Source organism: Penaeus monodon, chromosome 36 (assembly GCF_015228065.2).
Source record: "Penaeus monodon isolate SGIC_2016 chromosome 36, NSTDA_Pmon_1, whole genome shotgun sequence".
In the NCBI taxonomy this organism is placed as follows: Eukaryota; Metazoa; Arthropoda; class Malacostraca; order Decapoda; family Penaeidae; genus Penaeus; species Penaeus monodon.
The window spans coordinates 13344774-13371217 of NC_051421.1; the positions used below are offsets into that span (position 1 = coordinate 13344774).

At 40.5% G+C, this 26444-nt stretch overlaps 1 protein-coding gene and 2 pseudogenes across 1 annotated transcript in view; 1 reads left to right on the top strand and 2 right to left on the bottom strand.

Annotated features, from left to right (window-relative positions):
* Window positions 1–1109, bottom strand: part of LOC119595743 (helicase SRCAP-like) — a 9320-nt gene extending 8211 nt beyond the window's left edge. Inside the window, exons 1-2 of the mRNA XM_037944864.1 lie at window positions 652–1109; window positions 1–518 (exon numbers count right to left, since the gene is read on the bottom strand). The exon at window positions 1–518 is cut by the window's left edge and continues 250 nt beyond it. Of these exons, the coding sequence (XP_037800792.1) occupies window positions 1–518; window positions 652–1105 (972 nt within the window). The 5' untranslated portion in view covers window positions 1106–1109. The remainder of the gene's footprint in view (window positions 519–651) is intronic.
* A 2416-nt stretch (window positions 1110–3525) lies between these two features.
* LOC119595744 overlaps window positions 3526–26444 on the top strand; it is a 32748-nt pseudogene continuing 9829 nt past the window's right edge.
* On the bottom strand, window positions 8543–9198 carry LOC119595532 (annotated as a pseudogene).

Sequence of the window (26444 nt, forward strand, 5' to 3'; positions counted from 1 at the left end):
TTCGTCTGGGGACTCGCTGGTCAAAGGGCGTTCCGGGGGCACCTGAGGAACTCTTGGGGAGGTCCGCCTCGCGGATATGGGAGCACCTTGCTTGTGCGGGTCTTCGCGCTGGGGCAGAGCAAGGGCCAGGCGCGGCGGAGGGGGGTTTAACACGGCCGTGGGGCGTGGCAGTAAAGGATTCAGGCCGGGCGGGAGGTAGGAATACGGAGGATCTACAGCGAGCGTCGAGCGACATAGGGGCCCTTCCTGCGTCGGCGTGAGGAGCGGCAAGGAGAGGTCTGACGCCGGTGACTCACGAAAGAGAGAAGGAATCGGGGCAGGAGCGGGGAATGACGTAGGCGGATAAAGGACAGGGGGCGGAGGGCGCGGCACAGCCAGATCCAGGACGGCAGGCGAATGGCGCGAAGGCAGATCTGTGTCAAATACCGCGCGTGCCAGAACGGCGCGGGAGGCGAAGGGAGCGCCGCGCCCGCCTTCCGTTCCTCCAGGAGTCGCTGCGACGGCCGGAGCGGCGTTTTCTGGAAGGGGAAAGGAGTACAATGAGCTGGAACGTTATACACAAAAGAAAAATATACAATCGACCAAAGGAGGTTCAATGCAATATAATAAATTTTTAACTTAAAGATAATTAAACCAGAAGAAAAAACTCACCCCCAAACACGTGAGCCAAGTGGACCGCGCCCTCGCGCGAGGGCATAACGGGCGTCCACGTGTCCAGATAACTATGGATGACGCTGAAAGACTGAGACACGCCCACGCCCTCGCCTTCCCTGGTGGGCGGATGGGCGTGAGAAAGAAAATGCGTGAACGGTAGAGATGGCTTCGGAAGCGGGCCCAAGGGGGATGACGAGGATGGGGCCTGCGATATTAAAGATAATGATGACGGCGCCGAGGTCGAAGAGGATGATGACGTTAGCGAGGCAGTCACGGCCTGAGACTCCTCCTCCTCCTCCTGAGGGGCGGCCGCAACACCGCCGGGATCGCGGATGGCGTCAGTCCGTGAGAAATTTCCGCCCCCGCCCTCCATCGCCCGGATCAGCTGAAAGAGGAAAGGCGGCTTTGGTTGAAAAAAATAAATGCAACAACAACTCAATGTTTTCGCCATGACGTCAAGAAAAGATTCTGTTGACATGCAAATGCTCACCATCCTTTTGTTTACATAAATACATACATAAACACACAGGGCATGCAATAACAGTACAATCACAAACGTGTACACATACAAACTAACAAACACAGACAAATAGAGAAACAAACACCTATACACCCTCACGGTCATTAATATCTGAAATGGCAACGGCAGTAGTCACTGATAATGAAAAGTGTAATAACAACGATAAAGATATATATATGTGAATGGCGATAATGATTATGATAATGACAGTAGCAGTTGTTAATAGTCGTTGTTGTTGTAGTAGTAATGGTAATAATGAATGATGATGGTGATGATACTGATAATTATGATCGTGATGATGATGATGATGATGAGGATGATGATGATGATGATGATGATGATGATGATGATGATGATGATGATGATGATGATGATGATGATGATGATGATGATGATGATGATGATGATGATGATGATGGTGATGATGATAATGATATCAATATTGAGAATATAAAATCTAATAATAATAAAACAAATGTGATGACAGTAATAATAATAGTAATAGTGAAAATGATAACAATAACAATGGTGATAATAAATGTAATGATAGTAATAAGGATAGCAACAACAAAATAATAATAATAATGATAGTAGTAGTAGTAGTAGTATAATCAATATTATTAAATTGTTATGCTTATTATCATCATTATTACCATCATCACTATCATCATAATCGTTATTATTGTTATGATCATTATCACCATTATCATCGTTATTATCATTATTATTACTGATTATTATTACCTGTATTTTTATCATTATCATCATAATTATCCTCATCATTTATTATCATTATTTTTGTTATCATTATGATTATTGATATTATTATTATTACCGTTATTATTATTACCTTTATTACCATTATTATTATTATTATTATTATTATTATTATCATCATCATAATCATCATCATCATCATCATATCATCATCATCATTATTATTATTATTGTTATTATCATTATCACCATGATCATTACCATTATCATCACTTATTGTTATCATCATTATAATCATTATCATCATTATTGCTATTATCATTATTATCATTATCATAATTATATCATTATTAAAGTTATCATTATCATTTTATTATTCAATTTTTTATTACTATTATTACGATTATTATGATCATTATTATAATAAGTATAATTATTATTGTTATTATTATTGTCATCATTATCGTCATCATCGTTACTATTATAATTTCCATTATTATAAATAATAATTGTTATTATTATTAATATCTTTTTATTATTATCAGTATTTCTATTATCATTATTTTGATTATTTCTATTATTCAATGTTATTATTATCATTATAATAATTATCATTATTACAATTATTATCATTATTAATGTTATTGCTATTATTACCACTGTTATTATTACAATAATAATTATTATTACTATTATTATCAATGATGATAATGATGAAAATAACCATAATAATAATAATAATAATAATAATAATAATAATGATAATAATAATAATAATAAATAATAATAATAATAATAATAATAATAATAATAACAACAACAACAATAATAATAACAATAATAATAATAATAATAATAATAATAATAATAATAATAATGATAATAATAATAATAATAATAATAATAATAATAATAATAATAATAAACAAGAACAACAATAATGATAATAATATTTTAAGTAATGGCGATGATGATAATAATGGTTATGATGATAACATTGACAACACCGGCAATTAATAACAACAGAATAACCATAATTTCGGTTAACAAACCAAGTGCATTTTGGCGATACATTTTCAAATTCCCTGTTATTCCCTTTTCCCATCCATTCACCAAATATTATATATACACGAATCTTGACGTAAAGAAAAAGAAAGAACAAATACTATGTACTTTTATGTGCTATTATCCCTATATCCATAAAATATAATAAAATTGTTGGATTTACCAGGATATTAAATTCTGGCAATATGTGTGCTAAAGGTAATATGACTCGCGCTTGGTCGTTGCCGTAAGCATTATTATATTACCTAAAAATACAACATTTTTTTCTATATTTTTTCTAACGTGTATGAGGGCGAGGCCAGGAAGTGAGATTATTGTTATCTAAGATAACTCAGCAATATTACAAGCTAGAAATAATCTATATTAAACCCGGTCACTATCATTATCTAACTTAACAAAAAATGTAAGGGAAATAATTTTAAAAATAAAGTAAAATAACTTACAAAGGTTTTTGATAAAAGTTCGCTATTAAGTCCCTCCAGCGATCGGCTTTCACGTTTGGAATAAAATATTTTAGCGCCAGATTTTTTTCATGTGGCTAGACTTCAATTGTAGACTTTAGATTTAGTATACGATATATAGAAATTGGTAACATGAGTATAATATATGAATGTTTAAAAAATGAATGTATGAATGTAAAAGAAAAAAAAAGGTAAAAAAATAATCGACAACAAATGCGATCTAAATTATATACATACTTTACTAATCCAGCAGAGTATTTATATTAATATATTTATATATAAAAATATATAAAAGAAAATAACACCAGCAGAAAACTAGTAGCAAAACCTCCTAATAACCTCCAAATAACAATTTTACTTCTCAGTGTCAGCCAGAGGTTTGGCGAAGTAAACAACAGACGTAAACAAACCCACGTGTTTGTCCGCCGCTACCTCCTCAGGGAAGGAGTTTCGAGGATTTCCAAGATGTCAGGTTGATGATTGGATCCTTACGCGTTATAGGATTTTTGACAGGGTATTCGGTAAGTTGGTGGTTGTGATTTGCGTTTTTCTTTTGGGTTTAACGTGTTTAAGGCAGTTCTTGGGCTGCTGGTATTGTGACTTCCATAAATTTTGTTCAACGGATTGGTATTAAAGCGAAATTCTTGATTTTATATACTTTTATACTTTCTTGAAGTCCAGGACGACATAACAAGCATTGTACAGGACAGAATAGCATTGAAGTTTCAGAATTCTCATTTAATGCTCCCATACAAAGCCCAACATGACCTATTTTCCGTTATTCTAATAAGGCAAAGACACAGTTGAGTTATAGATGATACTTGGCTGAAAGCAGCATGTGTGAATAATCAAGTTCCATTTCATCTAATTATGATCACTGACATGTCTCACTTTCCCTTCACTCATCACCATCCTGTCTAGTACGCCTTGACTCAGTAGAATATGTTTGGCAAATTTGAAAATGACGCCTAACACCGATTCCGGGTGGAAACTGTATTATTTTTTTCTGAAAGCTCTTGTCGTGTTTCGAGACTAGCACTCATTTCCTTCGCAAACGAAGCACAGCTACGATATAGGCCAAAATATCTGGAGAGGGCATGAGAAGTATCAGGGAAATTGCGGAATACAAGCGAATGATCGAAGTAAAACTCAGAAATTTAGTTATTGTGGAACGCATTCTTGGGGGGGGGGGGCTTCCTTACCAACCGCCTGGTCTGCAAAATCTTCACCTCATGTTCTGCATGATACGCTTTGGTGGCGGACGTTGATGGCCACCCCCCCCCTCCTCCTACCACCCGTCCGGGCAAATATCTGGATCTCTCACCGGTAATTTCTTACCTTAACCAATAAATCCGCAGTCAGTAAATAAATTCTGCGAGTCGTCAAAATCCTCGTCATCGCTGTTGGAATTGCGACCACTATCTGTTTTTTTTTCTTTCTTTCTTTCTTTATCGCTATGATAATTTGCATAATAAAGGTGAAACAGCACTTTATACACGACATAACCTGATATGAATTTCAACCAACTTCCCTTGGGTCCAGCTTCTATTGTCTGTGATAATATATTAACAAATATTATCGAATCTAACAGACTGGTCGCTAGTGTCTGTTGTCACATCACGGCCAAGTACAATTCCCTTTGGCTCTTTTGATTTCCCTTGTTTACGTTATCCTCTACAATTCCGTCCGATTATTTCGTCGTTTCCTCGCTTTCGCGTCAATTTCTCACGCCCTGCCCTTGAGTTTTACACCCTCGCTACTACTCATACTATGAAAAGGAAATGCTATAGAAGAAAAGTCTCTTAGAATGTCATTTCCAATAATGCCATGTTTTTTCAGACGGGAAACTTTCGCTATAGTTCCATTTTCTCACTGCCATTTAGGATTAGGTAAACGTTGCCTGTGATGTACAGAAAAAAAAACTAATTATGTTTCAACCAGCCATCTTTTATACGGAAAATAAAATATACAAACAATAGGGCGAATAAATCTAAGAAACTAATCTTCCGTGTCAAATAAATAATAACGAAGTTATTTGACACGCAATTGTCAGAGAGCCCAAAATGAAAAACTCTAAAACAAGAAACTTCTCATTTATGGCATTTCCTTTGGAAGGCCATCATAGAATAGGGTTAATCTTAACGGTATGGATGCATAAAGCTAGGGCAAGTCAAAGATAAGTCTTCTAGAGGAGAGAAAAAAAATAATAATAAATAAATAAATAAATAAAGTCAGTACAAGAAATAATCTGCAGACAGGCGAATGCACCAGTGTTTTAAAGAATTACCTATGAAAGTTGTGCAGCACTTAACACTAAAAAAAAATAATGACTGTCACTGTAAGAGGAGGTGAAGATAGCAAACACCAGACGTGCATGTAAAAGTTTATTGGAGGTTAGGACAAGGAGCACGAACATCAGCTTCCATTGATGGCTGTCAGGTAACTGCTCCCGGTGCTACTCTACGTCGCCACCAAGAGACGATATTCGGATCCTCTCTCTCCCCTGATTACACAGACAGTTCATCTATTCTAGTGTAATGAACAATTGTCGGCAATCAGGGAAAGCATGTTATATAAAAGGGAACAAAATATCCATAACTTTTTTACATACTTGAACAGAAATAGACTGTGGCCAACGAAACAGTTTCCTCATTCTGTGATATTGTAAACCACGTAGTTTAAATGTTGCGGGGCGCATCTGATGCGTCTTGGTCTTGCTCCATATTGTGACTGGGCTTAAGTTTCACACGTGAAGGGATGGAAGTGTCTCCTGTTTCTTATTGTGGCTCTTCCACTGCCGTCAAACTGCACCAGATACTGTCGAGGTGCTGTCAATTTCACAATAATGCCCAGGTGATGCCAGCGCCCACCGCAAGGATCATGAATTTGAGCACGCTTTCCCGGGTTCAGTGACATGAAGTTGTGTGCTGACATGTCATGTCCTAATGAGGCACTTTCGCCTGAGTAGCACAAGACTCCTACACAATTCCTGAGAGCCTAGACCACTGTTCACTTGCCCAATAGTTTGAGTTGTCCACTGGAACTTTGTCTAGTATCTGATGCCCGGTCGCCATTGGGTTGGAGAGGCATCAGAGTTCTGTAAGGGGGTGTTGAAGTAGTGGCATCAGAGATCCGCTTATTGTAGTGGTGCTTGTAGTAACATCTTGGTTCATTGTAGGACTGCCTTGTAATAACCACTAGACTGGGGATAATTGGCAGAAGAAATTCACAGCCGTACACACGACACATCAAGGAAGTTCTTTGATTCTTGGTTGGTGAGGTTTGTGCCCCCATCACATGAGATCTTTAGAATTCCAAATCGCTTAAGCCACCTCGTGAAGATAGTGATGAGACGTGCACTTGTAGTGTCTTCTGGTATGTGTTTCACTTCCAACCAACCCATCAGCCTATTGGTGTAGGTAATGTAGTTCTGGCCATTGAGCTGAAACAGGTCTGTTGCAGCTTTCTGAAATGAGTAGGGGGGAGGAGCATGGTGTCTACTGGGTTAGAGGGGGCATATTTTTCATACCTGGCACTGATGCTGCTTTTGTTCCAATTCAGCATCATTGCCAAGCCAGTAGACTGACTGGCATGCCCTGCGGAGCATGGAAATTAGTGAGTACAACATACCTGAGGTCGTAAGGATGACCTGAGGTGGGTACTTCTCACCACTGGTGTATAGGATGATATTTCCCTGGTATGACAGATGGTGCTGCATTATGAAGTTGCTATATATCTTTGTGGGCACTCCAATCATTGGATACACACTTGTGTAGCAGTCAGTAGTCCTTATCCTTGACTGCTTCCTCTATGATCTGCTTGGAGGTCCATCCTCCAACTTTCAACAGCTTCTGATGCAGCTTCTGTCATGGTTGCACAAACCAGTTCATTCTTGACCTCATCCAACTCCAGTGGGTGGCATCTGCTGCACACTTCCATCTTGCCTTTTAGGTACATAATATGGAAGGGGTGTAAGAGCATCTTCTCTTTTAGGCTCAAAATTCAGGGGTTGATGATACCGTTTAGTTTCATATCACCATAGATTTTAGTGAGAGCTTTGTGGTCAGTGACGAATATGAGGTTCCTGCAGGCCAGTAGGAAGAGGCATGCCTTTTTGAGGCACCAAGCAATAACAAGGGCTTTCCCTTCATGAATGCTGTAGTTCTTTTCTGCAGCTGTGTGGTGCCTGCTACCACACAGTACCATTTTCCATTGTCATTCAATGGAGTGAGGCTGGGACATGGACTGCAAGTGGATGGGCATCAAGTCACAGGTGAATGTGATGTGTCAGACCATATATCTCCAGTAGAGTGCACATCCCACAGCAAATGCATCTGCCTGAAGTGTTCCAAAAAACATTTCTCGAGGTGGTCTACATTTTCCTCTACCAGCTCGCAAGGCAGTGCCCCTTGATGTGTTGGGCCTGTGGGATGTCTAGAAGTGCAACAAATCAGATACTGAGGGGCATGGCAAATCAAGTAGCACTTGTATGCTCCAAGAGACAGGTAGAGAAGCTGCACCCTGCCTGCAATGAAAATGTATTCATTGGTAGTAACAGTTGGCAGATCAGGCTTCCAATGAAGTGTATGCCACCTCCAGCAACATGATTGACTGCTACAGGTGCTGATTGTAGCTAGTGCTGCAAGATGCCAAGACTGCTCAACAATGTGCATCCTGCCATGGACACATGGGCTCTGATATCTGCCAGCCATGGTTGAACACTTGGCAAAAGATAAGCACAGACAACTACAACAAGCAGGGAAACCATTGTGTCCACACTCCCCACTGTCACTGCACTAGATGTGAGGATGCTCCATTTTAGGGTAAGGGTTGGACGAAAGGGCCCACAGGAGCAGTATGTAACTCTAAAGGCATGGTATTGGTGGTCTCCTTGACAGTCACTGTCCCTGCATCCTGTGCAGCATTTACAGCTGTTTCTAGTTCCTGTGTTGCATGAAGACGACTGGTCATTAGGTCAACGTGACACACCTGATACTGCCACTTCAATGTGGAAGGGTTCCAGGACAGAAGATGGGGACTTATTAAATGGGTGTTGTATGGCCGACACACACGCCATGTGACCCATGGCTCTGCCACTTTTTCAGGTGACTCTTTTATCTCACATTCAATAACTGTCATTCAATGAATCAAGGCGGGGGAGGCACATTAGCACTTCTGCCTTCATGCTATGCTCACTCAGATCCATTACTACTTTCTTGACCAACATGTACTCACCTAAAGCACTGATACTTGGGACACTGGAATTTATACTCACCTCCCAAAGCACATTTTGATACATATTCACATGCACTGTCACCTGGAGCTTACAAGGATACATAAAAATCTGACCACACACCAACCATTGTAGCCAGATCACCACACTTCATACAATGGTGATTGCTGCTGTACTTTACTTTGCTGCTACACAGGAGTCTTATGTAGGAGGCAGCCAATAGTGGCATTCACTCACAAATGTTCCCGTAGTCCTCCATGCTGATGGCCCCTGCTTCAAATGCTGCCGGCGATATGCCAACAGTCACTTCTCCTAACCCCGATGTTGGGTGCAGTGGCTGTTGATTCTGAGCTGCTGGCCATGCCATCCATGCTAGGGTTTGGGTGAAATCAGGGCTGGGTAGGAACTACCTAGGATATATTGTGGGAGGCATTGGTGATCTATTAGTGATTGCAGGTGGTCAGCTCTCCCATTCTTTGTCTTATTGGTTGCCTGCAGAAATATCACTTGTTGCCCATAGGAACTTCTGAAATGTCTTCAATACTCATTATACCGTGGAAGAGCTGGAAGTGAAGATAACAATCTCAGGCGTGCGTTTTAAAGTTTATTGGAGGTTAGGACAGGGAGCATGGGCAATTCGCTTACACTGATAGCTACTGGGCCACTGCTCCCGGTGACTCTACATCCCCACTAAGAGATGGTGTTTTGATCCCCAGGTAAGAACTCCCACATTCATAAAGAAAGGGAATACACACTGATACATGAAGTAATTTGCGGAAGGCAAAAAAACAAATGAAAATAGGCTATGACAAATACCTCATGGGTAGTAAGTCGACAGTGATTGGGTGGAGGTCCGGAGTTAAGAAGGCTTGAGTAATAGGGACTTTATAAGCAATTTCCAATACTTTCACTTGCATCATTTGCAATGGAAAAAAGCAGATTCGCATATATTACACTGAATAATTTAAACAATTGTAAGGTTGAAAGGTTGTGTGAAACTAAAGTTACCAGCCATCATTGGATGTACAATACCTTGCATGCACACCAATCTATGAGCTCATTGGCCATGTAGAAGTTCTTGGTGATTTGGGGTGGCCACACTCCTTTACCAGCCCTGTGTTCACTATACACTTAACATTCATGCAAGCACCACACACAGTACAGCACTGGGAACTCCTGTTGTTATTGGCTAAATATAGTATCCGGTTGTTATCAATCTGGCCATGAGATGTCTGCTGGTCCTAGCTCAGAAACTGGTTGTAGCAGCAGGAATCTACTTTTTTAGGTGGTCAGGAGATCGAGGATTTATAATTCCTGGTACAGTTTCAGCCCACTTTGCTGGGCCTGTACATTGATGCCGGAATATGACTAAAGAGATTGACCACATCCTTATTCCCACTCACTAGAGGATCCTCCAGAATTGCAGGGTGTACTGGAGTACCAGGTTCTATGGTATCAACTGTAGATTGGTAGTGGTTACCCACCTAGTCCACTTTAAAACTTGTTGGTCCAGAGTTCACTCTAGGGTGTTTCACTTGGGTTGTTTGTGGTAGTGTGCCTGAAATTATGCTGAGGCCAACTTTTGCAGCACTCTGCAACCTCATGGACCCTGGTGTACTGAGTGTCCATTGGCAACCACCTAAAATCATCACAGGATACACTGGAAGCCAGAAATGTATATGTCAGAACTTCTGCATCATTTTCTGGGACTTGGACACTGGAAAGAGAACAAGAACAGTAGACTACATCAGAAATCTTGCAGGTCAACATCCACATCTTAGTAAATGACCATTGTCTTGTCTACCAATCCATGAGAAAGCTGAACTCCAATCTCTCCTTACAGTACTTTGAGCAACTATTGGTTTATCCATCAACAGTCAGCCTGGACACAAAGTTCTACACTGATCCCAGTGCTGGACTTTATCATCAATGAGGAACTTCCTACCCTAACTGAAGTGTGTGACATGATTTCCAAGCTGAGGGGTGTAAAGCAGGAATATCTTCTGTGTCCCTGCCAACTCGTTGAAGAATGATGGTAATCCTGTGGTACAGGGATTTCATGCTGTCCTTGCTGCTAGCAGTCTGGTACCTTTCACCTAGACCTATTAAGGGGTGTGGTCATCCTTCTATGGAATGGGAAAGGGGATCAGTGGAACTGCAGCAATTACTGAGGCATCACACTTTTCAGCATATGAGGCAAGGTTCTTGCTAACATCCTTCTGCAATATATTAGAGATCAAAAAATTAAAACAGCTTTTGAAATATAATGGCTCCTGTTATATCCTCCATGACCTCCTGAATTCTAAAATAAGAAAAAATAGTCAGTGGTAGCTATGAGTGGATGGGTGATGAGAACTTTTTAGACAGGCGATCCAGAACACCCACTGCCATTATGGAAAACACTAGGGATTCCAGTATTGGAATATGAGTGAGATGAAACCCAAGTCTCACAACAGACATGTATGATAGTGCTAGAACTGGTTCAAAGAGGTTTCACAAAAAAAAAGAAGCAAATACTAAATATTGGGAAAGCTTCTCACTACAAAGATAGAAAAAATACTTCATTTTTAATGTATGGAAGATCACTAAAAATTTGGAACCAAATGTAATAGAGGTAGGAGGGGAGAAACTAAAGGTACGACACTCCCCCAGAATAAAGAGAAATAAAAGAAGCAGATTCCTTTTATTTTGAGTGAAAGGCAGTAAATGTGTCTTGGTCCATTCTACTGGCTTTCATATACTTCCTAGAGTAGTTTTTTTTTTTTTTTTTTTTTTTTTTTTTTTTTTTTTTTTTTTTGTGAACTAAAAGAAAAAAAGTAAGAGCCCTGATCTTAAGAATTCCACTCCACCACCTGAGAACAAACTAGGTGGTGCGCTATAGGGGTATGGCATGTACGACGAGTTTTTCCAAGACACCTACCAAGCGTGTGATAAGACAGGGACCACGAAGCTGCAGCCTGGGTGTTACAAGGATTTTGCTGAATGCGGGATGTGTGAAGAAAAGTATGGATTTTAAATTAAGGATTTTGGAGGCGAATAACTACATAAATTTTAAAAATCAACAACATATTAGTATTCAAATTTGATCTTTTTCTTTTCATTTTTTCCTGAATAATGTAACTTTATATAAACAAACCACATTATGACAAATCAACTTCAATACCATTCAAAAAAGGTGAATGGTGACTGAATGATTTAGTACTTTAGCATTTTTTCTAAGGTAAACATACTTTATATAACAGCCTCCCATGATTTGATGTTATTGGTTAAGGGAACCGTTTCTTTAAAAACGGCATATATTCTAGCATTTACCTGTAAGAGATCTTTATAATTTCAAATGTTCTGGCCATAAAGATTCTTCACTAAGCTTGCTAAGTTCAATATTTGTCTTTGGGGAGTTATGCTTCAAGCAAATGGCCCCCTGTTCTTTTTCTCTCTTTCTGTGGCCATTTCCATGTAGTAAAATGGCATTTGCAAAACAATTAAATGCATTTATTTACTTCTCATCTTGTTACATGAATGCTACCACACATATGTAAATGTTTTGAATAGTATGCACACCTCAAATGTATTTCCATTCTTACCAAGGGATAGACTGGTAATAAAGTTACTTTATATGTTGAACATGGGAACGTTCATTGCCATATGAACGGAATAAATACAAGCTGTACATCAAATAAGACAAATTGTACATGCTTAAATATCTACATAGAACTATATAAATGGTATAACATATGTAGTATGTACACAATCACTCATCTATTCATCCACAAACTTACTATGCTACTGAACTTTATTTTATTAGACACAAGTTTTTGTGTTTGTCAAATGCATATTGTAGCAGTACAACCCTGCAACCTGAAGCTCAGCATAATTCCCAGGTTGGGTCGCATCAGGTCCACAGCCTTGTCCTCGCCTAGTTCTTAGCTGACTGGGAGCTTTCCAGCTCCCCCGTTGATCTCCACTTCACCTTCAGCACCCAGCCATACTAGCGGAAACACACACCCACGACAAACACTTCCTCAAGAGATAAGATGCTAGTTCCAGTAGTAGATGCAACCTCATCTACTACACTGGTAGCAGCATCACGACCCTGCAACCTGAAGCTCAGCATAATTCCAGGTTGGATCACAGGTCTCACCAGAGGCCACTTCTCTAGACTTACTGCAGAGATCTGACTGGCTGACAAGGACACCTCTCAGCTCTCATAGGCGATATGGACCAGTTCAAGCGGTAGATGTATACCTCATCTACCACAATGTGTATGGTGTGTGAGTGGCGTTTGCGTATTACAGTATATATTGATAGTTTGCCACCATTGATTTCGCTCTTTAACCCTGAAACCAGTAATAAATAGTGCTATGAAGCGTTGCCATATTTGTCCACCTTCGCTGAGTAGACTGGCTGTAAATAATTTTCTTCGGTGTTATGTAGAAAAAAAAAATATATATATATATATGGTTGAAAATGAACATTCACACAGATCGAGAGAGATATTTAACCCATTTTTAATATATCTACATCAGAAAAACATTAAAACACATTAAATACAACTCTTTGCTGCGAGGATAGTCATTTTCATGTCCCATTCAGTCTTTAGTGTCATCTTTCCTCAGGACTGATCCGTTGAATAATGACTAGCAGAAAGGGAAGCACTTCCGTCTACTGCCATCATTTTTCACACATCAAATGCTTAGACAAAAAAGAAGAAGAAAAGCATTCAAGTATAACGGTGTATTCCCTGGTTGTTAAGTAAACTTTGTTTAAAAGTCTAAGCATACATTACCACTTATATTTTGATATTTAGAATTAAATGTAGGTCTTAATTTCCTAATTGAATGTTACTGACCTCACTTAGCTATAATGCTTACACTCGCTAAAATATAGATGCTTCCATTAAATTTATTTGTAAAGATAATGATGATGAAGTAAGAATAAATAAATGTATGATATAACTAACTGTTGCCTTTATTTGCCTTTCCCTTTGGATATCATTTGCACAATGGTTACCGTTTTGAATCGATAGTCCGCTCATCGGAAGAAGAAAATAAAATACCATCCCCACATGTTTATTTGTTATCCCATATTCAGTCAAGCATCTGTGTAACATATATAATCAAATTGTAGATGTAGTTGGGTGCCGTCAACATATTGGGAGAAAAAAAAGCTGATATTCCCCCGCCAAGGTAGAAAAAAAGGAAAACATGATGTGATACTTTCCCAGCAAAAGGTTCACCCTCTCAAAATTATATATATTTCTGAAAAGCTTAATTCCTATGCAGTGACCACTGATCTGAGTGACAGTGACATGGAATATTATTTTCTACTATATTTTTTTCCTTCCTTTTCCATAACCCTTAAGCACTGATAACAATACTTAAAACAAATAAATGTGCTAGACATCAAAGGTCATATAGTGCTATTGTAAAGTATAGTAAGAAAAAGAGTTAGGAATGAGTTAATGATTAGGGTAGAATTAGAGGTTAGCAGTACTAGAGGGTAGTATGATAGGGCAGAGAGGTGTTGATGGAGTATAGCATACCCCATCAGCACCCCTCTCTATAGCATAAGGTAAAGGTTGTTAGAAGGGAAGGTATAAAGGGTTACAACAATAAAATTCAATAGAGGATATTTATGCATCTGAAGGAGGAAGGAGAACAAGTTGTCTAAGGAAAAGGCTGGGGATTCCAAGATGTCTAATAGGTTGGGGAGTCGGGAAAGTGAGAATAAGCGAGGAAAAGCAGAGGTACAGGTTGCTGTAAAGCGGAGGCAGGATAGGAGAATGTGTGGGACTGATAGAGGAGCATAGAGGTGGATGAGATTGTGACATGGGATATGAATGTGTGAGATGAGTGTTTCCAATGCGTAAGTGGGCAAGAACAGTTTTCCAGCATCAATTATTATAAAATGGTATTGACCAAGGGGAGATGGAAGGTTTTATGTATTGTATTTTGCTAGTGATAAGGTTAGACCAGAAATACTGTCAAGAGGAAGGTTTTGAAGTTAGGGTAGTTGAGACAGGTAATTGTGAAAATCTGGGTTGATGGGATGTTCATTGCCAAGGAATCCCATTGTGGCTGTGTCTAGCAAAAACTTTTGTGCTATATGTCATGTTGGAATAATTGGTCCTGAATCTTGCACACAAGAGGGTTGATAGGCTGTAGAGATTGTATAAGAGATAATGAGTATTTTGAGTCGGTTAGAATTGTGAAGGATAAGGAAGGGAGGGTCGCATAGAACTACGTTGTAAGGATGCTGGATTCAGGTGGGAGTGGAGAGTTGAAAGTATAAGAAGGAAAGATTACAGCAAAAACCAGTACCAGATATAGATTTTAAGCCATCTGTATAAATTTGAGTACTGGCGGAGTGGGTTGAGGTATGACTGAGGAAATTAGTGAGGAGGACCGAAGAGGGGGGGGGGTGACTGATTTTGATGTATCAGGGAAAGCAGAGGGGCTCATATGAGAGGAAGTATAAGCAAATGTGGGTATTTATAGGTAGAAAAAAGTAGGGGTCAGTAGTGAGGATAGGGTGAATGGAAGAGAAGTGCATCCAACCGGATAGAGAAAGGAGTAGGTAGGCATAGAGAGGAGGTAATGGTAGGAAGAATGGACTGAGAGATATTTAGTTTAGAGAGAGAAAACGTGCATAGCTCCATAGAGAGAAAAGGGCATGGAATTGAGAGAGGGAAGACAGGCCTGATTCATTGTATAGGCTCTCAACTGGAGAGGAGCAGAAGGTACCTAGGGCTAAGCATAGATTGCAGTAGTGGATAGCATTAAGGTGAGTAAGAAGAGAGGTAGAGGCAAAGGAATAGATGTGACAACCATAGCGGATAGGATCAGTGAAGTATGGAGATGGAGGAGAATTTTCTGGTCTCTGTGGAGGGTCATTAACAGACAGAACCGGTGACCTAACCTCGCTCCCCCCATATTTCCTGTATCTGCTCCTACATTTCCTCCAGCTGCACCATTATTCCTTCTATGCCACGTGTTCGATAGACGCTCACTGCTTGTGCTGAGGATGACCCAGTTTACTCAGTTCATATCCAGGGCTCGATGTGATAAGGCCAGTCCAGCCTGACCTTGTCCAGCTGGCTGGCCCTCGGTGTTTTACCCTAAGACATCGTCTCGTGTTTTCCCCTCACTGTGTTGTACTCTTCATTAATAAAGAGTCAAGCCGTTATAACCACTATCCCTGCCAACCAGTCATAACCATTGTTTAGAGGCATCCATAGCCTTTTACCATCTGGTGGCAGCGGTGGGATCTTCCCCATATCACAGTGCATTGGGATGCCCGATGTAATCCAAAATTGTGTAAATCGCCTAATGGATCTTCACTCCACCATTATGATAGTAGGTACAAGTAAAACCAAAGTTATTCATTCGATCAGCAACTTTTGAGTTGGTTTGAACGTTTGAGTTGGTTTGACCTGCAGTTACATCTGTTAATAATAGTAGGACTAGGGTTTAAGCTAGAATCATTACTTAATAATCACGCCTGTTTCACCCTCTTGAATTCGCATATTTTGGGTAAATCCCAAGCGATCGTGTGATTCGTGATAAATACCCGGAGGGAATGTCACAAGCACCCATCACAGATACGCAGAAGAGAGCAGCAGGTTATTTATAGATTTTCCCAGCTCAGTTCGCTTCATTCATTTTGGGTATAGGATACCCCTGTCGATGAAGTCTGACATGCATAGCTAGACATGGCTACCTTGGCAATTCAGAATTTCTGACCCCAAGAAGATTTGCTTGCTAAAAAGCTTGCAAATGTTTTTCAGGTCACCATTCATTAATGCGTACATTCTGTCGCATATCATTAAATGTTGAATTCAGTGTGGTAGTTGAAGTAATTTTGTACAAATAGCATTGCTAATTTATCTCAGTTTTGTAATATTGAACGATAATCTTCGTGTTTGTGATACATTTTCTTTGTGAGGTCACTCTCACTCATTCTCATTCACGCTCGCTGTCGCTCACACACGCACGCGCACACACACACACACACACACACACACACACACACACACACACACACACACACACACACACACACACACACACACACACACAAACACAAACACACACACACACTTACTCATCCATGCAAAACAGAAGACACTGAAACCTTTTCATTAATAGGGTTTGTTGCTGTTGTAGTTGTAGGCATAAAGATCTATGATGTATCTCTTTTGCCCGCAATTTTGTCAGTCACGATGAGTGACTCGTACATGATATACAATTTCTTGTTTTACATTTATTTCTTCTCTGTGTGACGACAATTGGATCAAGTAAATCCTTGCGGAATGCCATTGTTGTTTCCCTTATCTACTCTTATATTTATCAAAGACGGTTGGTAGTTCAAGCCAGGTCCATGCTGATCGCTATTGATGTCTCCCTCTCCTATTTTCTTCTTTGTCTTTGTGGAAGTAAAACAAAACGAGAAAAAAAATGAAAATAAAGTAAAAAAAAAAAAAAAACTGCAAATTTATATGAATAACCGGCTAGAGGCATTTAACACCCCCTCTTCTCTGTTGCCTTTCTTTTTCTCTTACTATCTTGGCCCTTACGTGTATAATCTGGTTCACCAATATCCGACACGGCACCGAAGGAGGACCCTGCTGCAGAAACTGGTCCACAGGCCACCTGTGGACCAGGATGTTCATCAGAGCAGGTATTAAGCCACCTTATGATGTAATAGAAGGGTGCCGCCTGCCGGGACGCACATAGATCCAGCGAAGGACCAGGAACTCACCAGCGCAGGTACCATTCGCCCCAAGATGCTGTGGAAGGGCACTGCCTGTCTGGACACGTGCATATCCAGTCAACTAAAGGAGCTCGTCAGCGCAGGTATTAGCTGCCCTGAGATGCCGAAGAGGATGCCTCCTGCCCAGACACCCATAGATCCAGATGAAAATTACGAGAACGTGAGGACAAGCATGCAGTAGAGAAGGACCTAGACTAGATCTATGAGGACGTGTGGACAAGTACGCCCTGAGTTAGATCTGGGCGAGGACTACGAGGAAGTCTAGATAAATCCAAAGTCAAGGAGGAGGTGTGCGAGACCTTTGATGTGTGGACATTGAGGATGGATGGATTATACCAAGGACCAGCAAGAAGAAGACAACAGGAATGAGCAGCCACGAAGATGCACCAAAGACAATGCACGCGAAAATGTGTCCAGGGCTCGACATGATAAAGTCAGTCTAACCTGACCTTGTCTGGCTGGCTGGCCGGACACGCAACCTTGCGCTCAGCACTTTACCCTAAGACATCATCTCATGTTTTCTTCATTAATAAAGAATCAAGCCGTTATAACCACTATCACTACCAACCAGCCATAACCATTGTTTAGAGGCATCCTTAACCTTTTACAGTCTGGTAATATGGAGGGTCATTACTTCCTGCAGCTGCTCCTAAATTTCTTCCAGCTGCACTATTATTCCTTCCATGCCGCATGTTTGATGGACACTCACTGCTTGTGCCAAGGATGACCCAGTTTACTCAGTTCTTGTCCAAGTCCTCGACGTGATAAGGTCAGTCCAGCGCATTCCCTAAGACATCGTCTCGTGTGTTCCCCTCACTGTGTTATACTCTTCATTAATAAAGAGTCAAGCCATCATAACTATAACTACCCCTGCTAGCCAATGCACCAGGGTTCTGAGCCTGTTATAGTCTGACCCCTAGGATATATGAGAGAGTCTGTAGAGGATGTCTCGCCAGGAAAGTTTGAAGTCAAAAATGGCTCCAAGGAATTTGCCTGAGGAGCGGAAGTGGAGAGGGGTATCATATAAAGAAAAAAAAGGATGGAAAGAAGGATTTGGAAGTGGAAAAGCAGTAGCCATGGTCAGTGGCCCAGGAAGAAAATGAAGATATCGAAGACTGGATTAGTTGATGGAGAATAGGTATAGGAGCCTGATACATAGATGATAAAATAATCTACATACAGTGAGGATTGGATAACTGGTGATAGTGCTGAAATTAAGCCGTTTATAGCTAGAAGAAATAATTTGGTGTTACGTACACTCATGTCTGGGACACCATATTGATGAGATGAAGTTGAAGAGGTAAAGTTCACTTGGAAGGTATGATTGGAAAGGAATGATCTAATGAATGTACACATGTTCCCTCGTAGGCAGTGGGATGATAGCGGTTTCAGAATGTGGTGTAACCATATAGTATCATATGCCTTTTCCAGGTCGAAAAAACTTCTAATAAGGAGTTGTGGCATGTAAAGGCAGATGAGATGTAACTTTCTAAATGTACTTGTGGGTCAGCTGTGCTTCAAGCACGACAGAATCCAAATTGTGAAGATAATAAAAGGTTGTTGGATTCACAGTACTACATTTGTCGTAGACTGACCATTTTTCTTGCAATTTGCCTAAACAGCTTTTCAGCATCGGTAGTCGTCAGGAAGAGTGCTGGATTTATTAGGTTTAAGGAAAGGTAGAATAAGTTCTTCAAGCTAGTGAGACGGGAAGTTTCCAGTAGTACAGATACTATTGGAGATTGTCAGTTGGAAGGATAAGAATGTAGATGGAAGATGTAGCATGTGGTAATATATGCCATCAGTGCCTTCATGTGGGCTGCGGCATGACTGTAAGACAGAAAAAAAGTTCAGTAGAAGAGAAGGAGGCATTGTAGGGCTCTGTAGAGGATGAGAAGGAGATGGGAGTGTATTCCTTGGCTGTTTTAATAGAATAGGAATGGGGAGAAAGGCGAGAGCCACTACTGACCTGGCTGAAATGTACAGCAAGTTCAGTAACATCTTGTAAAGGTTCAAGAATGATAGGTTTATGGATATGGAAGAGTGGGGCAGGATGAGGGAGATGTTTCCCTGATAGTTTATGGATGCTCTGCCATACTGTAGAAATAAGTGTAGGGAAGATAATTGTGAAGACGTAATTTTGCCAGCTGGTTTTAAGAGCCTCTGATTGTGCTAGTTGAGCTAATGTCCCTTTAAAATTGATAAGGGCTGAAGTTTGGCTGGTGGTATTTCGCTTGTATGGATATATATTCCATGTTGCACTTTGGAGCTGTCAGTGTTCCACTAAGTAACACGTTTATATGTGTATGACCGGGAATGGCTGTGAAGGCAGCACTAGGGAGAGTGACTGTAAAATAAGCAAGCATGTCTAATGGGATACAGAAGGAAGGGGGAGAATAGAGATGTAAAAGTACGCCATTCTGCTCTATCAAAACACCAATATGGGGTGGGGTGGGGGGAGAACATGACATAGGAAGTAGAAGAGAGGAGAATGGGAAAATGATCACTATTGGGAAGGTGGTGTAGAACTGATCAGTGCAAGTCGAGATGAAGGGAAGGAGAGTCAAGAGAAAGGTCAAGGCATGAAAAGCTTGGGTGTGCATGTTAAAGTGTGTGGGGGTGGTATGAATTAAGAAGGATAAGGTCAGTGTTAGAAAGAAAGCATTTCAGGGAATGGTCTCGGTAATTAGTGGTATAGTCATCCCAAAGAGTTTGGCAACAGTTGAAGTCACCGACTATGAGGAATGGTGGTTGAAGATGAGGAAGTGAAGTTTTGAAGGCACTAAAGTCAATTGGAAGAGAAAGAGAACAGTAAATTGAAAGAAGTGTGACCCAACAGTGAAGAAACATGCGTATAATTGTGCAGGGGACAGTGGTTCGAAAGGGAGGTGTTGTGTAGTGTTTTTTGATGGAGAGAGTGAAGGCATGATACAAAATGTTAATTTGGAATCTGTACTGGAGGATTTGATAGGAAGGTTTCTTGGAGACACAGTGGATGAGTTGTAGGCAGACATGAGGTGACGAAGATCAGGTCTTTGTGTACGAAAACCATGAATGTTCCACTGTAAAAGAATCATTATGGATCAATTAACGGATGATAAGGGTAGAGATGGATGTCTGAGAAGTAGGAGGAGGAGTGCCTGGATATTCAAGTAGGGGACCAGAGAAAGGAGGTGAGGGTGTAGTTTCAGGAGATTCATCAGGTAAGGTGGGATCCGGGGAAGGACATGTTGAGGAGGGAGTGGTAAGGATAGTAGGGAAGAAGGGGGAGGTGGTTGAGCAAGGCGCGAGGGTAATGGAGGCGTTGGTAGGTGTAACTGACGTGTTGCATTTCTTCCTCCAGGAACTCCGGGCTGCAGATTATAAGTGTTAGGAGGAACAAACCAATGACCACGCCTTAATTGGTTCTGTTGTTGTGGGCAGAGAAATAGTGTATAAAATCATCTTTATTTGTGGACATTCTGTACACAGAGAACACTGAGCCGTTAAGTCTCCTATGGATTAAGGTGAATGAACAGCTTCCTTTCCTCGACACCTTAATCCATAGGAGACCTGACGGCCATCTCCCTAAGTGGTCCCAGCCCTCCATCATAAAACAAGGCCTGTCACCGCGACAAAGGAAGACGGTAGAAGCGGCTTTCATACACTCAACTAACAACTTCAACACCGCAACAGGGAGCCACGAACTAGCCAAGGTCGTCGCACACCTAATTACCGACGTAACCAGACCGCTCAGTACATGTATATATACACTTCTATGTATTTCTAGTCTTATATACCCTGATGAAGCAGTAAATGCGAAAAAGCCTTCGGCATATTCGTTTTCTTTTCCTTCCCTTCGTTGTTCTACTTGCAGTTTGTTGGACATGAATTCCACGGGCGTACGTGCGTGCGTGCGTTCGTGTGTGTGTGTGTGTGTGTGTGTGTGTGTGTGTGTGTGTGTGTGTGTGTGTGTGTGTGTGTGTGTGTGTGTGTGTGTGTGTGTGTGTGTGTGTGTGTGTTTGTTTGTGTTTGTGTTTGTGTTTGTATTTCTAAATGCACTACAATATTACCAGATAAAATAACAGCTCGATAATTTTTGGGTGGCAGTGAATTTATTCGGCCGACAGAACATACAAAAAAGAATAGGATCTTTTTGTTGTTATTGTTGTTTTAGTCAGTTGTCAATCATATAGCCCATAAGAAATATGGGGATGGAGGGAATATATATTTTTTTCTTTTCTCTTTCTCTCTTTTTTTATTTAATTGTTTATTTATTTATTTATTTATACCTTCCTTCTTTCCTTCCTTTCATTCTTTCGTTCTTTTTTTCTATAAATGTTAGACCAGTTAATGAATAAGAAAAAAAAAAATGAATTTGAAATACTTTATTGGCAGGAATGAAAGAGTGTGCATATGAACTTGCGAAGAAAAAAAAAGGCAGTGATTGATAATTAAAAGAAATTGATATACGATTTTTTTTTAATAGGAGGCAATCCCTTTTTTTTTTTTTTTTTTTTTTTTATATAGGAGACAATCCTCAAAATCACACCTTGAAGTGATTATAAAGAATGGCTGGAATATTCGTCTAGAAAGACATAGATAAGAAAAATTAATAGATGTGTAACTTGTGTCATGAATATTTCCTATTTTATATTGTCTTAAATGTGTATTTAGAGAATTGTTACGAATATTGATGAAACTTCCCATTTAATGCATAGGTGTGTTTATGAAAATCTATTATCTAAAAAAATCTTCCTGTGATATATCATCTTGTTATTGATAATCAGTTTCCTTTTTTTCCCCAGAGTTATATGATGATGTAAGCTTTTCCCTGAGTGATGCCACCGAGACTGTAGGAATCTTGTCAGTAGGACCTTCACTACGAGGGGAGGAATGGCAGTGATGAAATTAATGAGGCAGTTTTTTTTTGTATGTGGGAGATGCTGCTGGATGCCCCCATCTCTACCGCGTTCATGGGTAGGTATTTGTAAGTTTGCTTTTCATGTGTGCGGCTTCCATTCCTTCATATTTTTGTCTTTTTTTTTCATTTTTCTTTTTTTTTTCACTTTTTTTTTTTTTGTGGTCTTTGTTTTATCGGTGTTTTTGTTCAATGTTCTCTCTCTCTCTCTCTCTCTCTCTCTCTCTCTCTCTCTCTCTCTCTCTCTCTCTCTCTCTCTCTCTCTCTCTCTCTCTCTCTCTCTCTCTCTCTCTGTCTCTTTCTCTTTCTCTTTCTCTTTCTCTTCTCTTCTCTCTCTCTCTCTCTCTCTCTCTCTCTCTCTCTCTCTCTCTCTCTCTCTCTTCTCTCTCTCTCTCTCTCTCTCTCTCTCTCTCTCTTATATATATATATATATATATATATATATATATATATATATATATATATATATATATATATATTCCGATTCCCCAGTTTTTAATTCTTCCCTTTTTATTCTGATTCCCCAATTTTGATATTTTATATAACATACAAAATGATGAATTATCTTTGTAGACAAAAAAAAATATTGTCTGTATTGCAAGTGTTAAGCTAATGCCACTGAGGACAGTATGTACAGTCAGAGAATAAAACATTACCTTTACTTGTGTTCAATGAGGAAATGAGCTTCTGTCTGTTAACATCTGATGACAGTGCTATCTTGCCACCCTATTCCATACCACTTCATCAATTTTTCATATTAGTTGTGCAAATGCTAATGATACTTATTTTTCGAACTGTACATATATGCAATGCCCACTGTGAGCTCAGTTCTTTAATTTTCTCTAAAGACACACATAGATGGCTCCACAGGTGCTTAGTCACCAAGGATTACTACCTGTTTACCCTTTTCCTTGACTTTTGAAAATATTCTTTTATTTCATATTGTTAGTAATAATGTTATAACATTATATTGTTTATGGTGTCTATCATAATGATAACAGCATTGATATTAATAATGCTAGTAAATAACTGCAGGAATTTGGAAGATAATTGAGGTCTCTACTATTCGACTCCTTGGTGCCTGGGTGCTTGTGGAGCCATCTGTATAGTAAGCATTACAGGTTCCTGCTGGCACTGGGTTAAGGCACTCGTGGTCGAAACTCTGATGAGTAAACACCTTATACCTAACGCAGAACCAATAAATAATAAGTCTTGTGCCACAAGAGCTACCCTGGAGCCCGGGGCCTCTCGTCTCGCTAGGCATTATTGCTTCTGAGTTTTCTTAAAGTAAATAGAAGTAAAGTAAAATCCTGTAAATTACAAATCATTTATTGTGCTTTGCCAGCACCTTCAGTGCTCTTGTTTTGCAGGTGACACGAGGCTACAGTAGGCGTAGTCAGCACCCCACCTCAGACCCGCAGCTCTCTTCTATACCAGGGTAGCCCTTTGGGCTTTGACCCCTGGGTAGGGAGGCCCAGTAGTCTGGGGCGTCCTTTGGGCGCACTTTTTCTTTGTCTAAATATTTCCTCTTAATGTGACTTTCCTGAGCCTACCGGAGTTCCTCGTGAACTCCCGTATTCGCTTGGGGGGTGGGCATCTACTTACCGTCCTTCGCCTAGGCAAGTTCGGCGGTAGGGAAGTGTCCCACACATAACTCAATCCCTCGCTGTGGTACTGGAGAACGCAACCAGGCTTCCACTGGGGGGGTAGAGGACGAATAAACTGATTTACTCTCTTAGCTATTGCTGTTAGGTTGATACCAAAAGTTAAGAGCCTTTGATCCCTTCAGGACAAAATTTTGAGACAAGGGGTCGGACCTGGTCCGATACCCAGGATGAATGATACCCCGGCTACCCCTTCTCCTCCTCAAGGAGGAGGGGCGACTCATGACCGTCCTAAGACAAATTCGACACTGATCAATGGAACCCTTACTAATGACAAACCTAGAAGACCACTTTTCAAAATCCCCACCGAGAATGCAAGGTTCGCGAATGTAAAATGCGTGAATGAAAATCAATCGCTTTTGAACGTGAACCCCTTTATCATCAAAAAGGTCCTTGATGGTCAAGTGGACGGCGATTTTGATTTTGTCAAAAAATTGCGAGATGGAAGCCTCCTTGTTAAAGTACAATACAACTCCCAGATTAAGGATTTACTTAAGCTGACGCAAATTCATGATCTTCGAGTTAAAGTAACTATTCCTATTGGCCCAAATACCTGTAAGGGAGTAATCTTTCACAGGGATTTGAGGACGATGGAAGAAAGTGAAATTCTTGAGAGCATGAAGGACCAAGACGTAGTGGACGTTCATTGTATGACCAAGAAGGACGGGAATATGCGAACGAAAACTGGACTGTGTTTTTTGACCTTTGCCTTAAACAAAATCCCAGAGTATGTCAACGTCGGTTATGAACGTGTGCAAGTAAGACCTTATGTCCAAAAGCCAATGCATTGTAATAGATGCCAAAAATTCGGACACACCTCATTAAGATGCATTGATAAAGATTCAAATAAATTTGTTTGCCGCAAATGTGCTGAAGCCCATGACACCATCACTTGTACTAGCCAAATCTCCAAATGTGCTAATTGTGGAGGTCCCCATCAGTCAGGATCTGCTGAGTGCAACATCCTGAAGAAGGAGACTGAGACATTAGCATATATGAGGAAGCATGAAGTTAGTTATACTGAAGCTAAGAGGAAAGTGGAAAGTTTGACACACAAACCTGATACTTCCTATGCTGAAGCAGTAACTAACGTCACCCCTAGTGCAAGTAATGTCAGTCAACAGCTTGCAGCCAAGGATAAGGAAATTGCTGAACTCAAACAAACGGTTAAAGAATTAAATATTAAAGTTTATCATTTGACCAAATTGGTTGATCAAATGACTGCATCAACCCAGTCTAAACATCATAAGGAGGATGATACCGAATCACAGTCCGGAGTGCACCTTCCCGTCCGGGCTACTCCTGTGAGGACTTCGTCTGGCTCGCGATCGGCTTCTCGTGAGAGAAGCAGATCGCAATCTGTCAGTCGTCTCCCTCGCCAGGAGGTGCAGGACATGGAGGCTTCTGTCTCCAAACCATCCCGAGAGAGGTCCCCGGGAAGCGAGGGAGAGGAGGCGTCTCCCTCCCAAAAAAAGAAGAAAAAATCTGGTGGACAAGGCACTTCCAAACCCCATAAAACGTAATCTTCGCGTCGACCATTATACAATGGAACTGTCGAAGTCTTAGATCTAAAGTAAATGACCTTAAATTATTAGCCTCGTCCTATGCTCCCGATATTATAGTTCTCCAAGAAACGCACTTAACACACCTCGTCTCTGACGAGGTCGTTTCGCTGAGGAACTACCATTTATGTCGGAAGGATCGTGAGGGTAGGGGTGGAGGCGGAGTCGCCATGTACATCCACCAAAGCCTCCCTTTTACAGAAGTGACTATTGATTCTACTTTGGAGTTTGTCGCATGCAAAGTAAAAATTAATGGCACGTATCTGGCTATATGTTCACTTTATTGTCCCCCTGATGCAGTGATAGCCTATGATGAGCTCTTTGCTCTTCAGGAACGTCTGCCACAAAATAAAGTAATTTTAGCCGATTTTAATGCTCATCATACGTTATGGGGTTCCCTGCGGGTGGATGGTAGAGGTGAGCAAGTAGTTAAGTTGATTAATGAGTCTGATTTAGTCCTTCTGAATGATGGTAGTCCGACGCGGGTGGACGATAATACCGGTAATTTGAGCTTTATTGACTTATCACTGGTCTCTTCATCAATAGCAGCCAAGTGCCTGTGGCACACCATTGACGACTCGTTGGGAAGCGATCATCTTCCTATTTTGATTAAATATTCATGCGACACAGTGAGAACGCCTTCAGCGCCTAAATTTAACGTAAAACGAGCAGACTGGGTCGCCTTCACAAGGAGCGTCAAGCTCGAATTTGTTGGAGAAACCATTGATGATAAAGTAAACAATATTCAGAATTCGATTATAGAAGCAGCATTGCTATCCATTCCTAAAACTTCGACAGATAGCGTTAAGCATAGAGTTCCATGGTGGACACCAGATTGCCGCAGGGCGCTGTGCCGACGCAATAAGGCCTACAGGCTTTTCAAAAATAACATCACA